At 51.3% G+C, this 18,187-nt stretch overlaps 1 protein-coding gene across 1 annotated transcript in view; it reads right to left on the minus strand.

The window, feature by feature from the left end:
- LOC137903231 (ephrin-A3-like) overlaps nt 1-13,636 on the minus strand; it is a 20,805-nt gene extending 7,169 nt beyond the window's left edge. Inside the window, 1 exon segment of the mRNA XM_068747372.1 lies at nt 13,527-13,636. Coding sequence (XP_068603473.1) covers nt 13,527-13,636 — 110 coding nt within the window.
- Nucleotides 13,637-18,187: the final 4,551 nt, after the last annotated feature.

Genomic DNA, 18,187 nt, shown 5'->3' on the forward strand with positions numbered 1-18,187 from the left:
TCTTCCAGTGTTGAAAATGGTTTTGCTCAGGTGCGAAACAATCCTGATCCCATCTGTTCCGGATCAATTCCAAATTGATTTCTCCCAGTGGGAAACAATAAACGGCTGCCTGAAAAACTATTCCTCAGAATAGATGCTCTAAATATTGTTTCATCCCGAGTGATAAAATGACTACATTTAACATCAGCCCCCCGCATCAATGCAGGGACGCTGTCAGACGCCGTTTTGCTTTCACGGAACAGCTCCCTGATTGTTGACCCTTATCACGTGACTCATCAATGGAAAGAAGCTTCCAATGTTGTGGAAACGGCCCTTCTCCCGATCCTTTGTCTAATCCAGCGTTCTCCAGCAGGAATCTGTCCGTCGGCTCATTCCAGGTTAGATAGTTAAACCCCGATTGTCTTTTAAAAGATGCAGTCGACGCCCCCGCCATAAAGGAACGCCGCTAACCGAGCATCCGGCCTCCGTCATTCCGTCCGGAATGATGCGTCTCCATTGGCTCATCAAGCGCCTGCCAAAAGGCTGCATGTGTGCAGATGTGCACCATGCATTATTAATTAGTGAACAGCAGTGTGTGTGTGTGTGCGCGTGTGTGTGTGTCCTTTTTCTACACAGCAAATGCAGCATTTTTGGGAACAAAATACAATCTGAAAAAAGCAGCATAGATAATATGCAGCAGTAAAAGTACCGAGTCGGCAGCCGGTGGAATCCTTGTTCTCGTGTCTCCAGTTCGGTCGGGGCTAAAATAATAATAAAAAGGAAACGAGATAAAAAGGTGGAGCCCGGAGAAATCATTCCGATGAGAACATCCATCAATCCTTTCCACGTCCTCTGATTAATTGATCTTTTCTTCCAGACATTAGTTCAGCGCCAACGTCTGCTCGGGCCACAAATTACGACAAGGAGGGCGCCGACCTGCACGGAGGACGGAGGAAACGGCTCGCCACGTCATCACCTCTCCGTGGAGTGGAAACCCGCCTCATGTCCTCCGCCACCATAAACAGGTGAACAGGCGACTCCACAGGTAAGTCGAGGCCCGCCTCAAACTGATTCTGACCGTTTGTCAGCAGGATTACAGACAAACTGGATGAAGCTCGAGGAATAACAATCTGACAACGGGTCTGGGTCGAACTTTGACTCCCATCACACGTCGAGAGCGATCAATCAAAGCGATGTTATTGCCGATCAGCAGCATTATGTCAAAGACAAGCGGCTCCCGAGAGCCCGAGTGTCAGTGTCAGCCTCGCCACATGCATGTTTCATAAAGTTGTACATGTATTTTCACGAGGGCGTGGCCGACGAGGCGTGCTGCGTCGGGATTGGCGGACGGCCTTCGCCACTCCCTCTGGGTCGCCGCGTTTCCTGCCCGCCATCCGCTCGGAGACCTCCCGACGTCCGTCCGTCTCCGCCGGTATCCTCCGACATCAATCACGGGGAAATCTTTGCATATTTTTTGCGAGACAATTAAGAAGCGATTCCGACGCGGTTGCGGCCGAACAATCTGCAAATCGGCGTCGCAGATGGCAAACTGAACAGCTCTAGACTGACGGAGATGAGTCTGGATGGCAAGTCGGCTACCCCCCCCCCTGCCAGGCGGAGCAGCCCGTGTCAGTGCCTGTGTGTAATTTGGAAATTAATGGGACGGTAAAACTTTTAATTCAAAATCCCAGCCTTGGGACAAACACATTTGCATACAAATGAACACAATTTCCTGTTTGTTCGGTATGCAAATACAAAAGAAGGGGCTTGCAGAGCGGCTGCCAGAGCCGAGCGGGCGCCGAGCGGGCGCCGAGCGGGCGCCGAGCGGGGCACCGAACCAAGCAGCTCAAACACGGCCATGTTTGAGATATCAGGCTGAGGCAGGGCGAGCCGTGGCCTCACCGACTCGGGACTCGGGCTAACCTTTCTCTCCTCACCTCATTTGCACCTGGAAATAACAAGCGGGCGACACTTCCTCACGAACACCAGAGGCAATTAAAAACGGGGGGGAACGGCGCCCCCGGGGCAGGAAGAGGCCAAAACGCCCCGGAATCGTTTCACACTGTAAACTGTGCTACGTTGGGATGCGGCTAAGCTGACGTAGCATCACGGGCCGGGCCGGCGTCCATCACAACGCCGTCTCGTCAGAGCCGCGTGGAATGAAGCTCGGGTCGTGACCTCAGAAAGCCGGCAAGGCTGGAATGCGCACGGCGTCTCGGTGACGAGTCATTAGTGGTCTCTGCAGCCCCCCCCCCCCTCGGAGCGCTGAAGGTGACACCGCAGTTACAGCCGACTTTGATGGGACGCCGGGGAGCCGTTGATCTGCTTCCTGTGCGAATAGCAGGCAGTTGGGTGGAAGGAGGGGAAAACGCCCCCCCCCCCCGGATGGACGCTTTTATTCTCTCGCACCCAACATGGCCGCCAGACAGAAAGAAGCTCCATCACCGGCAGTCTTTATTTAGCGTCGGCATCAACGGTGAAGCTGGCAGATCTTCCCCCCCCCACGCCGCCGCTGTCTCGGGTTTACCGGCGAAGCATTAAAGGTGAAAGTCAAAAACCTTCTGCAGATACGATAAAGCGCCCCCCCCACCGAGGCGGTCTTCGGCCCCCCCGGCCTCCGTCCCGATCAGATTGTGTATTCAACAGCCGGCCGCAGGGCTGATTAAATCTGGATTTAATTGGATGAGATCTAGTTGTGATGGAGCCGCCCCCCCCCCCCACCACACACCCACCCCCCCGGCGTTTAACCTGCGGTCCTCTGTCAAGTGAAAGGAAAAAAATACTGTGGCCGGGGGGGGGGGATTAAGATGGGAAGTGAATACCAATGATGGGCTGTGCTTATAGATAAAGGGGGGGGGGGGGGCACACCTGCAGGGCTTTACCGGGAGGAATCATCTTGGTTGATTAGCCGCTTTATAAAACGACTCCCTCAATCAAACGTGAACGACTCAGTCAAGATGGCGGAGAAAAGAATATTTGCATAATTTTTAACAAATAAACTTAAATGAGGAATATGCGTCTGCGCAGAGCGACTTAAACCGGGGGGGGGGGGGGGGGGTGTAAAGAATCCTCACGTGGATTTCATGAAGAAAGAACCGAGCTGCACACACACACACACACGCACACACACACGCACGCGCACAGTAAAACCCGTCCTGTACGCGCGGCCATTAAACAGTCTTAGTTGAGCCGTTAAAACTTTATTGCCTTGCTCAAGGACACCTTGACAGTAAGTGTTGGAAAAGCGTTTCTCTTTCAGAGGCTCACATTCAAATATATCATCAATTCTGCAGCCAGACTGGAGGTGGAGTCGGTGAATGGAGGATTTTTATACTTCTCTACGTGCACGTGGTAAAGATCCAGGATATCTGAGGTCACGGAAGGAAAATGAGGGCTGAGGGTTAGACTTCGGTCTGACGGAAGCGTGAACGATGAGTTTTCATGGTCGCCGCCGCCGCCGCAGGAAGAACCGAGAACGAGGGAAGACGTTCAGGTAAATTCTTCGGCCTCGTTAAAAGGATATAACATCACGTTAAATGTTTTCCATCGTTTGCTTAAAGGTGTGAATGAATGGCTGCCAAGGTCACGACGTGAAAGTTCGGATTATTGATCCGGCAACTTTATTTAAAAAGGAGGAATGAGAAATGACTTTCAGAGGTTACCTGATGAATCGATCAACGACAACTTCAGGTCTTCTTTTATCATCAGGTGAAATTACCTGTTCAGTACGCATCACACGCTGACACCTAATCTTTTATTATTAATTACCCAGCATGCAGCGGTGCCACCGCGACTCGACATGCTGCCATTAAAACGGGCGGGTCCCCTCTCTACAAACCGACCTCTGGCGTCTCCTCGGAGGCCGTGAAGGTGTCGTGATTAAAGGTGTCATTCCACCAGGTGACCTCGCAGGTCAAATGAATTCTGGGTGAATTACCTCGCAGAAGGCCGGGGCGCCACCGAACACCTCGGAGAGAACCGTGAGGCTGATTGGAAAAAGAAATGCTCATTTGCATAGGAGGCGGGGTCGCTAGAAGACGCCCGGATCTCCACCCGGGTGGAGGCAACAAGTCCTCGTGGCGTTCGACCTCCGTCTACATGCACGTCTGCACGAAACCAGGTTGACACCGCTTTGGAAAGGGATCAGTGCTGCGGGACTGAACTGGATTCAGCTCAGGAACCATCCAGACTGCAGACGAGCCGTTTAATGAAAAGGAGGGCGAGTTCGAGGGAAAGCAGCTTTTTCTTTTTTTTGCTGACGAACAGGCAACGGCGAGCTAGCGCGCGCGCAGGAATGCTAATGTCCTGGCATTTGATTAAACCGCCGGTATCTCCCTGGCGCTGCAGAGTAGAGAGCGATATGGTTTCCTAATGTGCCCCCGCGGTCCGCTGGGCACCCGGGGGGGTGGGGGGGGGGGGGTCAAATTAGTCGTTGGAACCGCTAATTTGACCTAAAGTTAATTCCTGTCAGGGAAATGAAAGTCTTCTAACAAGGGATCGCAACCTGTTTCATGAGCCGGGCGATAGGAAGAGAAGAAGAGAGCCTCCTTCCTGTGGGCGGGGCTTATGTCGACAGGAGCCGGAAACTACAAAGCCGGCGTTCCCAATCAGATTACTCCGGATCAAGTGAAATAAACAAGCGGCAGAAACGTGAATCTGATTCTCTACCCTCTATCGTTTTTCACGCCTGGCCCGTAATGTTCTTCACGCCAGTCGGGGGCCCCCAGGGAATAAACCTCCTCGCATTGGGCCAATCCCCACAGCAGGAATCCATCTTCCAGGATCCCGCGTGTCACGCGTGCTTTTCCCATCAGGCACGGCGACCTCGGGCCAGGCACGTCACGACATCATTTAGCCCTGAACAACGCGCTCATCAGTTGTTCTCCCTGCCACCCCCCCCCCCCCCCCCCCATGTTCCCTCGTCTCCGGGTGGCGCCGCCCTGCCCGGGGGCATAATGTAATGAATTAGCTTAGCACAATAGCACGCCGTCCCAGCCCCAGCAACGTTAGCGGTAGCACGGAGGTTTTACTACATGGGAATATTTAAAGATCAATAACACGAATCAGTGTCGCCGAGTTAGCATCGCTTTCCAGAGAACAACCCGCAGAAATTAAATGAATTCATTATTTGAAATGAAATAAAGCCGATATAATCGATGGCTGCAGACGGAAGTGAAATGAAAACAGCGTCACCCCGAACAGACGTGTTTTCTCACGCCGCTGGGGGGGTTCAAATCAATGCCATTTTGTCTTTTTAACTTAAATCCTCATTTATTTGCCACAGATATTCCTGCCATTGATCAGATCATCTCTTTCTTGTTCTTGTGCTGCTGCAACACGAGCAGAGGAAAGGTTTTTAAAGATACTCCACTTACTGGCACGCCATTAATATTCTCTCCTCTCCATGCGAACCCCCCCCCCCCCCCCTCGCCCCGTGGCTCTTCCTGCCTCCACCTCTCTGCACTACCTTACATCTCCCTCTTCCCTCTTCCATCTCCATTTTCTTTTTTACGCTTCCCTCCCCCCAACCTCGATTTCTGAACTTTTTCTTCCAGCTCCTCTTGGGAAGTGGCACAGAATCCCTTTAAGTGCTGCAAAAGCAGATCTATTTATCAGACCCATCTATCTCTTACTGTACGTAATATGTTATGTTGAAGGACTCGAATAGAGACGCAGGCTGAGCAGAGCGGGAGGCTGCTCGGACCCAGATAGAGAGACAACCGCTTCTCTAAATAATGATTCAATAGTCTCTCTCTCTGTCTCTCCCGCTCTAGCAATAAAGCAATAAATTAATGGGAGGTAAAAGGGCGGTGGCGCCCACTCTCCTCCACGCACGCCAATGCAGTTGAGTGAATCAGCCTTTTGGGACTTCCCATTGACTCCACACGAGGAGAGAACGGAGCCGGAACAGAAGGCCGAGCAAAAACGGGGAGACGGGGAGGGCTGCTCCTCAGCTCGGGAGAGACAGGGAGGGCTGCTGCTCCTCCGAGGAGAACATGCAGCAAAGAGCGAGGACACACGGAGGAGCCGGGGACTGACCAGACGAGACGAGATCCAGGACCAGGATGCAAAATCGGCCAATCAATGAAACAGGAACATAAACACAAATAACCCCGAAACACCTTTAATACCACCTAATAGTAAGAACACACACACACACACACACACACACACACACACACACACACACACAGCATGGTGAGGATCCGGGCTGGTCCCAGTTCCAGTTTTCGGTCTGGGAACGTTCCCACGCAGAAAGACAAAAGGTTACGCCACGAAAAAACCGACACGCTGCAAGTCGCACTCCGGCATGAACCGCACACATGGAGTCCCGTCAGACATTAAGCGAGGCTTCATCGTGGCTGCGGCGGTGCAGCGATGTCCGCCGTACAAAGCCCCGAAGCCTCGGACAAGCAGCTGAATCCACCCGGTAAACACGTCAACAAACAAGGCGCGGCAGCCGATTGGTTCACAGCCAGAGGAGGCTTTGCTGTTTCAACAAGGGAGCACGGCGAGCACGGCGAGCACGGCGAGCAGGTTGGCCGCTGCCTCTGCAGCCACAGATAGCGAAGCGATCTGGAAACCGCATCGGTTCGGGTCTGAAAGCGGGTTAACCTCACGTTACGCCTCGTTAACCTCTCGCCAACATACACCCGAAGGCTCTGCATTCGCGGACGGATGTTTCTGCTTACAAAGATTCCTACCACCCCCCCCCCCCCCCCACCCCCCATTGATGGAGGATGTCAGTACAAGACGAGTCACACATCGTCCCTGCAAATCAACGTCTGAGAACACCAGGCAGGAAAGACGTGCACGTGTGAGGAGAGAGATACGATTACGCGTGTGCCGTGGCTCATGTATTAACCATTCCCAATTTACACATCAAGGCGGCAAATGAATTCCAAATAGATTTCTGACGGAGACCAACGCGCGACCGGATTAAACGATGAGGTTGGAGATATGGCAACAGTAAAGGAGTGCGAGTCGTCTGCGTTCATTATTCAAAGATAGAATTTGCAACTATTTCTTTGCCCAATTGTCCCCCATTAAAATCAAGGGCAGAATTAAAGTTGTTAACAGATGCTAGGAAATGTATCAACATTTATTTGAGCTACCGAAGCTGCTAAGTGAACATTTTCCCTTTTATCGAGCACACATGCATCAAAAGCCAGTGCGTGTCGTGTGTGCATTTTAATATTTGGCATCTGTTTTGACATTTAAAGACTTGGATGACAAGATCCGTTTGTTTTTACTCGTAGTTTTAGCTGCCTGGTTCACCGCTCCATGTCCGGCCGAGGAGACCTTCTCTAAATTGGACCGTGTGCGGTACCGTTGATGGGGCGTTGCACGATCCCCGGGCTGGCGCTCGGTCCCTCGGGAATTTCAGCGCTCCACACAAAGCCAGCGAAGCCGTCTCGTTTTGCTCACACGGCAGCACAACGTGACTGCTGCTTTATTTCACACACAGTTTCCGTTTGTAAGCGTGAGTTGTGCTTCTAACAGTCGTTGTCCTGTGGGTTTGCGTGGTACTAGTCTTCCACTGTGTGTGTGTGTGTGTGTGTTGGGTCCTGAAACGAAACGCAAGCCTCCAATTATTTGCTTTCTGCATCCCTTTGCTGCCGAAAACAAGTCACTGCATCCGACCTGTACTTATTGTACATGGAAATGATGACTGTGCCGTTTCACATTTGCTTATTTACGCCCGCGCTTTTAGCGCCGCTTTACCTCGATCCTGCCTTTGAACAAAGCGTCTGCTGACCAGGAGCAGAATTTACCGTCATCACAAAGCAACAGATGTTTGAAGTCGATTCCAATTTTCACATCATATTTGTGACATCAGAAACGAAAACATTTCTTTGTGCGCCACCGCCGTCTGTTTAGTTTAAACAAGTCAGAATATTTAAACGGCTCTATTGAGATAAAATAAGAAGGCTGCCGTCCAATCACTGAATCTGGATTTTCTAGTGTTTGGATGTCTGTATAAATAAGAGTTTAAATGTCAAACATTTAGAATGTACACCGATAATAGATTTTGCCTGAGCTGCAAAAAGGATAAACGGTTTTGTCAAGGTCCAAAGACTGACGTTATTTAGGAGAATTAATTTGTTCCCTTGACGTTTCAGTTCCATACATCACATATAGGACCCTTGAATTCAGTGATGTGAACACGGTGATCTGAATCAAATGAAGCAGAATCGAAAAGCAGGTAAAATTAGGCAGAAAAAAATCTGTAAAATATGAGAAAGATTGAGAAGATAAGCTGCTGTTCACATCAATAAAGTTTAGAGTGTGTGTCCGTTCCAGGTGTTTGACAATCGTATTTTCAGGTGCTGTGAGGTGAGGTGAGGTGTCAGCTTCACAGACGTCACCCCCCGCCCCCCCTCCAAGTCGCACATCACTTGCCTGTAACGCTCTAATCACCCTGGCATGAGCCGAGGTGCGTGTGACTGCGGTGGCTATCCATCACAGATTAATTAATGAACCCGGGGTGCGATAAGTCGTGCACGGAACTGTTTGCTTCCGCAGCGATCCTCGAGAAAAGTCTGATCTCAAAAGATGTGAACAGATCAGGAAAGGTTTTTATTCCAGCGGGCCTCACCGGGGAGAATGTGAAAATATGAGCCCTCCAGTTTCATCTAGGTAGGTAGCTTCCTGTCCAGTCCACTTACATCACGCTTCCAAGCTCCACAGACCTGGCCCTCATTTTTTGGAACACGGCACTTTTGCTTGAAGATGCAGTGACGGGAATGTTCCCTCTAACAATATAAGAGGGAGGCATTAAGTTGGCGGCGGCGGCTGCTGAAGGGTCAAATTGCTTTAACTCATTCTGAAATTTCAATTTTCTTCAAATCTTCTCATTACAGAGACGACTGCTGCCGAAGGGTCTCAGACCTTCATATAATTACATCCTCAAAAAGGAAAAAGAAATCTCAATTATAACAGAAGATTATAATTATTACCCTGCCCCGACTCGAAGCTAAGGAAAATGAGAGCGCTATCATCCGCCGAGCGGCGAGGGCAGATTGTTAAGCACCTGAGCGCACGAGAGCGAGGACCTGTCACGGCTCGACACCTGAAGGAAATGAACGCGGAACGAGATACGACAGAGAGCAAACCCGTGTCCTGGCTCGCCGCCTTTTTATGAAGGGACACCGATAACTCCTCGGGCGCCGCTTGCCGCGAAAAACCAGCTAGATCGGCGCACGTCAGGAGACGCGCCCTCTGCCTCGCCGACAGCAGCGGTGATTTTAACCAACCGCCGTGGCTGCCAGATCGCTTTCCGGGCAACAAGACCGAAAACTCAGACCCCAGCCAGCGGCCGGCCGGCGATCGCCAGGCTCGATCTTCTGGCCTGCGTGGCAGCCGCTTCCATCCTAGCCGCCACGTGATTTCCCAGCGGGGGGGGGGGGGGGGGGGTCGGCACCGCAGAGCTAAATCCCAGCGTAATTGGGAGTTGGAAGCCCCTCTTTGTTGGAGGAATTTGCATTCAAATCATCGAGTTTGGAATTGGTTCAACCTGCCTGGGATCAGGGCGAGCTCCCGCGGCCGAGGTGCAGTTTTTAGAACCATAGAATGCTCATCAGAGAACTCATCCTCAAATAATTGGACCCTCCCCCCCCCCACCTCATCGGGATGCATCGGCCTGCTAAACCTGCCCATTTCCCACCATGGTGAGTTGAAAAGACACAGCGACTGAAACGGGACAGAGTAGACAAACTCTTCACCGCTTCCATTTGTTTCATATTGATTCCAATCCGGGTTGATTAAGCTGCAAAGTTTTCTAGGCTGACTTCAGGTGCGGAGAAGACGTCCCAACGATTAGACGGGAAGTCCTGGTTTAGCCGGCGTTAAAATGGGACGCAGGGAGGGAAGCATTGCTCCCAATCCTGCATCCAGATGTTCTCACGTGACCTTTGACTCTCTGGAGCACTCGGAATCCAAACAAGAGGCGAGAGACTATTTATGTTGTCCATCTTCTGTAGGAATCACGTTGAGTCTTTCCTATTCAAGCGACCCTTTGTTTTTTCATCTTTTTTTCCTTTTTTTGGGGGGGGGGGTGTACTATTTAAACTGACATTTTCTTTTCCATTTGTGCTCAGCGGCGTCTTTTTATTAACTCGTTGTCCTTTTTGAATCCACGTCCAACGCCTCGGCCTCCACGGAGCGCTTTCCTGACAATCCTCCGATAATCAATCCTCCAGCACGCCGTTCCAAGGCAACAGTCGAGGAGCTGAGCCCCCCCCCCCCCACGCATCACAGCGATTTCCTGACCACCTTGAAATCCAATTAAAAATGCATTTGGACATCGATCGCCCGACGCACACAGATTGATCGTTACTCACAGAGCGGCCTCGTTGCATTTTTGTTCAGCCTGTTCGTTCACCTTCGGCCCATCGGCCACCACATAAATGCATTGATCAGCGCGCCCAGCCGTAGCCGTGGCATCCGTTCCACTGCAGATCCACGCCTTCTGAAGCCAGGTGAAAGCACCAATACTGACAAAAGTATAAGGAATATAAAAACACACACGTGTACCCAAGCACCTTAAATGGCTGCAAATTAGAGGTAGCGAGAGAGGGAGCAGATTTGCACCCTTAAATAAGTGTTATTCACACATTCTCACCGGGTGAACGCTGCACGCTATCTGAAGCCGTTTGAAGCGCCCGTGTGGTCGGATGAACGGCGCTGCAGGCGGACGGAGGGGGGCAGGTGGACGCCGGCGCTCACATCAGCACAGATCAACTCCCGCCAGCGTCATCGCTGAAGAACAAAGAACCCGCCTTCCTGACCTCATCAGTCTCTCGCCTGCAGACGGATCGCTCCACGTTCCCCGCGTTCCGTCCGTCTCTCAATGACGCCCACCCGCATCCCCACAGCAACACTCTTCACACATTCTTTCCCTTCGTCTCTTTACAGATTTTGTCTTCTCCATCACTCGCTGTCTGTGGTAATTAACGGGAAAAACAAAAACAGTTCCTCGTCTTCACCCGAACCATCACCCTCCAGCGTCCCTCCCCTCCAGACCCCCTCATCCAAACAGAGGGGTCGCAGTCGAAATGGTTCTCGAGGAAATGAGACGCGTCATCGTCAAGCCGTCAGCGGATCGCTTCCGTTCTGCCCCGGATAATTACCCCAGCAGGCGGGTCTCTCACTCCCACAGCACATTTCTTTCCTTGCTGGAAATCCGATCGGATTCCTGGATTTCCCAGGCGTCCTTTGAAATCGTTAAAGCAGCTCTATAGAGCGATCAAAGGGAGACAGATCTGACCTCGAAGAATAAATGAAAACATCACAAAAAGTGCAAAAACATCCAGTAACATTTTCATTTACATTAAATCAGTTTATTTTAAATATATCTTTTATATTGTAATTTGCAAATATATATAACATCTGTGCATTTCTTTGAGCAGAGAGGGAGGGGCTACTTGACCACTCCCCCTCCACCCCCACACAAAGTGGAGGGGCGGGGCCAAGAGGGGATTGGGCCTAAAATATCCTGCAACTTTCCCTGTGGGATTTCAGAATTCCCTGCCCCCCCCCCCCCCAAACAGGTTAATGAGCCTGTTGAGCAGGACAGCACCGCCGGGCCGCCGCGCCACAACACCCCCCGGGGACGCTCTTGGTCACAGCAATCATTTATCTCCTAGCACGATGATGGCGTCCTGGGGGCCGGGCCGGGGGGGGTAGTTTTCCATCATGTGGTCAGAGGAAACACGAGGCAAGAGAACATTCCAACACGCGGCGCGGTCAAAGGAACGCCAATTTAGCAAAGGGATGTGCGTTCCACGCTCCGCTCAGGTGTCCTGCGACGTCAGAGGCCGTTGTTGAGGCGCCGTGATTTAAGGACGGGGGTGGGAGAGTGAATGAAAGCCGGGGCGCCGTTTTGATCATGCCGACATGCGGCCTGCCATGAGGCCAAACGCCTAATGGCAGGAGGTGGCAGGAGTAACGGGGCGCTGCCCGTGGGCGGACGAGGCTACCGCGGTGCCCCCCGTTAGTCCTGCCTGGGTGCAAGATGTCCCCCCCCCCCCCCCTCTAATTGGCAGATGGCCTCAGATGTGAGACGATTTAATGGCCCGTGTGTGTTTTTCCCCGCCTCAGCCAGCCATTAGCAGAGACATCTGTAACGAGTTGGCCTGGCGCTCTGCTGAGAGCAAGCCAGAGCCACGCTTTCTAATGGGGGGGGGGGGCGTGATGGACTTGGGCCGTTATCAAAGCACTCGGAGCGATCGCTTTTGAGTTATGATAATGGAGACATCTTGTTTCAAATTGTCCGCGTCGGCGGGAAGAGCTCAAAGACATCGTTTGTGTTGTTTACCGCGGAGAAGCTGCGAGGAATCAAACGCTCCCCGACTGGGTCGCCAGAGGAAGACGCTCCCCGACTGGGTCGCCAGAGCAGGACGCTCCCCGACTGGGTCGCCAGAGCAGGACGCTCCCCGACTGGGTCGCCAGAGCAAGACGCTCCATGGGACGCCAGAGCAGGACGCTCCCCGTCTGGTATTAGGCTCCGAAGCGATCTCATCTGCACCAATCGCTGCCTCCGAGGGGAAAACAGGAAGCCTTTGACGGGCGTTCGACACCGAGGGACCCTGGTCTCCGGCTCCATTTCCACACCCCCCTCCCCGACGGCCGGATGAAGGCGTGAGCGAGGCCTTCAGCGGGTTCCATGCGGTGGGGGAAGCGTCAGGAAGCCCAAGGCCTTCTGCAGCCTGATGACCATCAGCATTCCTGCCGTCGCCGCCGAGGATTCGGCCGCTTCCTGCAAACTGGGTCAGTTCCTGCATTATTTAGGAGATTTGTATCTCACTGTGGAGGAAGAGGAGGAAGAGGAGGATCGGAGCATGCAGGCGTGGAGACCCACACCTGCACTTCCTCTCTCTCTCTCTCTCTCTCACACACACAGTATTTTGAAGCCATTAATATCAGCACATATTTGTCTTTTAAACGCATAAATCCCAACTTAAAGGCAGAAAGATCATCGACTATCTGCGTACGCTCAGCTGAGACCAGTGGAGGTGAATGAGGGACCAGGAGCAGATAGGGGAGGGGGGGGGGGGGGTATAAGAATGGATTTACTGTCGGCTAAGACAAAGGCAGCAGAATCCTCATCGATCTCTGCCCCCACAGCCAGCCGGCTTCAGGTGGGCAAGGGCGGGGGGGCGCTCACCTGAGGGAAGCCACCTCCCCCTTTGTGGGTGGAGTGGGTGCAGGTGCGTGATTCACGGTGTGATGGCGATGAACTAAACATGGGTACGCAGAGCAGCGCAGCGCTCTGGGGGCCCCAGCTGGGACGCAGCGCCAGAGGAACGCCCCCTGCTGGGATGCACGCTCAGAATGACTTCAGGGACCAACGGAAGCGCTTCAACCAAACAGCTGTTGATCGCATCCGGTTCCGTTTTGCAAGGACTTGCAAACTGCAGAAAGCGCGTCGCGCCGCTGCAGCGGACGAACAGCAAGACGCGACAAGTCAAGAGGAGCGGAGCGGAGCGGCGGAGCGGTGCGGCGCGGCGGACAGGTGAGGCGGACGTGCAGGTGCGGCCACTTACTGCAGGTTCGAGCTGTTCCAGTACACCGCGTGCCGGTCGTTGCCTCCCGATAGACGCACGCTTGTCAGCGCCAGCGCGACGAGGCTGAGGGAAAACGCCGACAGAGCCATAATCCCGCAGCAGGTCCCGGTTCCGGTTCCCCGTCTTCCTTCCGTTCTGCACCGGGCGGCGTGTCGTTCACAACATCCCAGAGGTCAGCAACGCGCGTCTAAGTTCCCGGCTGCCTCTGCGGGGCGTCTCGGAGCTTCTCCTCGCCGGTTACGCGCTCATGCGCGACGAGACCCGCTTGGACATCTTCCCTCGCTCCGAATCTGATGCGCACTTTTCCGTCACGAGTTTTGAGATTCGGCTTCCGCCGGAGAGGAGCGCTGACAGCCGAGGTCGGTGCGTGTCGGTGCGTGTTGGTGCGCGTCGGTGCGCGTCGGTGCGCGTCGCCGCTCCTCCGCTGGATGCTGTGGTACCCGCCGCTCCTCTCATCAGCAGCAGCAGCAGCCACGCGCTGCGCACCCAACGCCACGAGAGCCCGCCCTCTGATGGAGGGGGCGGGGCGTCACGTGCCCGTATATTCTGCAGCAATTTGTTCCTCGACGTCTCAGTTGTACACTTGCGTTTTGACCTCCTGTACATTTAATATTAGAGATATCCGCGTGTTCTGTCTTTAATACCCGAGGAGGCAGATCCAGTTGAAATCGGTGTAAACTTTCACAACAAAATGATTCTGTTTTAGGACACTTTCAATAATATCTCTGTTTTTGCTGGCCTTCACCAAGATGCTGAGGAATTCGTAGTCCTTGTATCTGAAAGTGTGCTTTTTGTGAATAACTTCTGAATGAGAATCCAATTGCTGAAGGTTTGTTAGTTAAGGAATCTAAAAATATAGACAACATAAATGTAGGAGAGCAATTTTAGGTGTAAATCACAATATAGTGCGACTGAGGCGCTTGGCGGAGGTCTGCGCTCTCAGAGTGTTCACAGAGCTGAGGCTGCTAGCGGCTGCTAGCGGCTGCTAGCTGCTTTTAAATCTTCCAGCTGTAGGTAGCACACATAGCATCTGTTTAGCATCACACCCACACCCGTCCTGCTGCCGGTACGGCGTCGTGCTTGTTTTATACAGATGTTGACTGAACAGGGCACAGATGCCATTATACCATGCTGGAAGGCGGCCCGATGCCGCACTGGGCGGCCCGCGGACCGGAAGCCGAGGCGTGATCGTTGGGATTGTTATGGGCAGAAAATGAAGAAGTACGGGTTTGACGCTGACACCCAATCATCTCCAGCTAATGCATTTCTGACTCTGGCGACGGACTTTTTTTTATTTTTAGCGTGAAGACACTTTACTTTCCCATCTTTGGTGGGCTGTCCAAAACGGATTTTTTAAAAAAGTATTAAAAAGCTGCTATGAAATGACGATTTCATTAAAATTAATGTTAGATTATTGTAATCATTAAATGCTAGATTCGCCATTCAATAGGGGTCACAGTTAGAATTTAGAATCGTATTAAAATCCTGAAATTAATGCAGCCATGGAAACCCCTTAGTCATAGAAATAGCACCTGTGTGTGGGTAATTCTGTGTGTGTGTGTGAATGCACACCCGTGTTTAACACTGAAATACAGAATGTGGGGGTGACTTTAATTAACCTATTTAATTTGGCCACTGGTGGTTTGACTCTATCTGTCCTAACGGCAGCCTGCAGTGTTCACAGCTCAGTTCATTCCAAATATTAAGCATTCGCCTCAGTTTGATTAACTCTGCCAATTTCATTTCTCGTAATGGCGCCCCCTTTTTGGAGGGGCTATCTGTGATATTCACACCCACAAACACGCTCCCAGTCGCTGCTGGTGAGACTTTAGCCGGGCGACCCCAACATTAATCCCAATGACCTCCAGTGATGAACAAATGTTCATTACACTTCTGCGATGAGTCCATGAAGGTCAGACTCCCGCCGGGGAGAAGGTCTGCCGCCTGCTTCCTCCATCGCCTCACCGCTTTACTCTCTGTTGTTTTTGTCACTGATGACGCCTCTCTTGAGTGCCCTCAGGCCTGTTGCCGTGGCGACGTGAGTAAAGGGGTGGATGAAAGAGCAAGCATTATGCCTCCCCCCCCCTGTCCAACTCTCCCTCTGTCTGTCCTGGCACCTTTCCGCATGACTCCACCGGATCACATCCGTCCATCCGATAACATTTGCCATCCTTTTTTCTCCGAGCTTCCCCGGAGGAAAATAGAGCGTATAGAGAGCGTATTCTAATATGTTCTAATGAACGGATCATCGCTCACTTCCTGTTGTGCGCGGCGAAAATGCAGTTCCAATGAAAGAGGGACGGGGAAAAAGAAGAAGTGACATTTCATATGTTTCCTGCACCTCAGCCCGCGGAGCATGTTTATGATGCGTCGTGTGCAGGAGTGTGTATTTGTGCGTGTGTGTCCGAGTGAAGCTTCCCAAATATACAGAACACATGAATTTTTGTACCTTTGCACCATGTGATGCGCCGATCCGAACCCTGGCGCTGGTGCAATAGCAGTAACCGACTCGTTACCCTGACTATGGCTCCCTTTGTGATTAATTCATGAACCGCAGCTGTGGGGCATATTGATTATTCCGATCATTTGTTATCATCAATCAGCCTCAACACCTTCATATATCCTTGTTTACTCCATATCGATTTCCTACCGACTTCATTCCCAGCGTAAGCAATATTCCAGCGCGAGACATGTTGATTTCTTCTTCGGTGGTGCTTCTTGGTTCTTCCTCCGTCCGGCTTCTGTCTGTGATTTCTCACATTTTCATCGCCCATTTGTTCCTCTTTTCTCTACGTCTCATTTTGGAATCTTTTCATCTTTAAAATTAACGGATTAAAAGAAGGTTTTCTCTCATTGACTTGTTTGTCCGGTGGCTCTGTCGGTAAACAAGATTAATCGGGTCATCTGCCGAAATGTCAAACTTTGAATATAAATCAAATGTGACAGAAGTACCGACAACAGAAGAAGAGCGCAAGCCATCCTCATCCTCATTACCTCACTTCTTCCATTTGGGTTTCAATTTGCATTTATAGAGTCCCCTTTAACCCTTTATTCTCCAAGCAACCAGGGGATGGATAAGAAGTTGAGAGGACGAGCTAGAAAATCCTGAATGCACAGATAGATGGAGGTAGGCGGAGTTCTGACATAAAGAGGCAGGTAGAGAAGGTTAAAGAAGACTTAAATGACATGTTGAGGGCGAAGATGCAGAAGGAGGCATGGCGCTATTAGCTAAATGGAAGACAGGCCTACAGTGTTTTTTTTTGTAATGGCATGGTGCTGAGGAGAGTGCTGGCCTGAGCTTCAGGTGGGCATCCATCGTTTCGTCCCCTCGGGCGCGGTGCTTAACCTGTCTCGCTTCAGTGAGTACCCAGCTGTGCAAATGGCTAATGTGATTGTGAAGATATAAGCCCAGGATAATGGCATCTGCCAAGCAATCAAGGACAATGTTCCTCTGCGTCGCGCCGTGATGAAAGGGCACGCCGGCAAGTGGGTGTCGGGATAAGGGCTGAGTGTTTAGGGAGAGGAGGGAGGTGCTGGTAAATGGTCATACAGGACGAAGGGGTGGAAGGAGCAAGGAAATGAAATGATATTCAGAGTGAGCCGGACTGAATTAAGGGCGTCGTACTTCTTAATAAATCCAGATGTGGTTGTAATATGAAGGATTGGAAAGCAAGCAGGAATAAACAGCAGATTTCCTTTTCTTTTATTAGAGGCCTTGAGCTGCTTCATATATTATACCCGGTTATGAATGTTATATTGTGCTATTTCTTACTATATTCACTGACTTAATGCTTGTAAAATTGAAATGATAAGTTATGTGTGCAGACGTGTACAGGTACTAAACGTTAGTGTCACGATCACTGAACATGTAAATCCCAGCGTCACTAGACTCACGGAGAATGATCATAGAGCATCAGGCGTCTGAGCCTCGTCCTGATGTTCCTCCTTTGTTTGTGTTGTTTGTTGTCCTGGAACTGGTGGCAACGACGCAGCGTTAGCAGTGGTGAAACGTATCATAGGGTCACATCTTAGCGGACGACCATGTTTTAGTAGAAGGAATGATGAGAACTATTCTGTTCGGTGAAACTTTATTCAGACAAGAAAGTTAAATTCCTTTCTGGTTTTCACGGCGGAAGCTAAGCTATAATTCTTTATGAACTTTTATGTCTATTTGTGGAGCACCAAGCTCATACAGCTTTACAACAAATGATTTGCGTGCACAAAGAGAAGAGAAAAAGTGGAATATAAATTAAATCTAAACTTTATAGACTGAACCTTATTGGCTTAGAAGGCAAACAAAAAAAACAGCCTCCACCTGGGATGCCAGGGGGCATACAGAGGTTTGGGAGAGTGGCTGGGTGTCGAATGGTAGAAAATGATGTTCTGACAATCAGACGGCGTTACATGGGGGGTGCCGAGAATAGATGCACGCTCAACGGAATGAAATATTGAGGAGAGGAGAGGGAAACAAAGGCGGAGCAGCGTGTGTCTGATGAGCAAAAAAAAAAAAAGGATGGCGGTTATAAAGAATATTTTTACAGCCGAAGCTAAAACAGAAACGCGCTGCAGGATTTAATATAATATAAGAGAGGTGGGAGGAGAGGCTGCAGCGAAAGACACATGGCAGCAGAAGGGGATTA

Source organism: Brachionichthys hirsutus, chromosome 13 (genome assembly GCF_040956055.1).
Source record: "Brachionichthys hirsutus isolate HB-005 chromosome 13, CSIRO-AGI_Bhir_v1, whole genome shotgun sequence".
In the NCBI taxonomy this organism is placed as follows: Eukaryota; Metazoa; Chordata; class Actinopteri; order Lophiiformes; family Brachionichthyidae; genus Brachionichthys; species Brachionichthys hirsutus.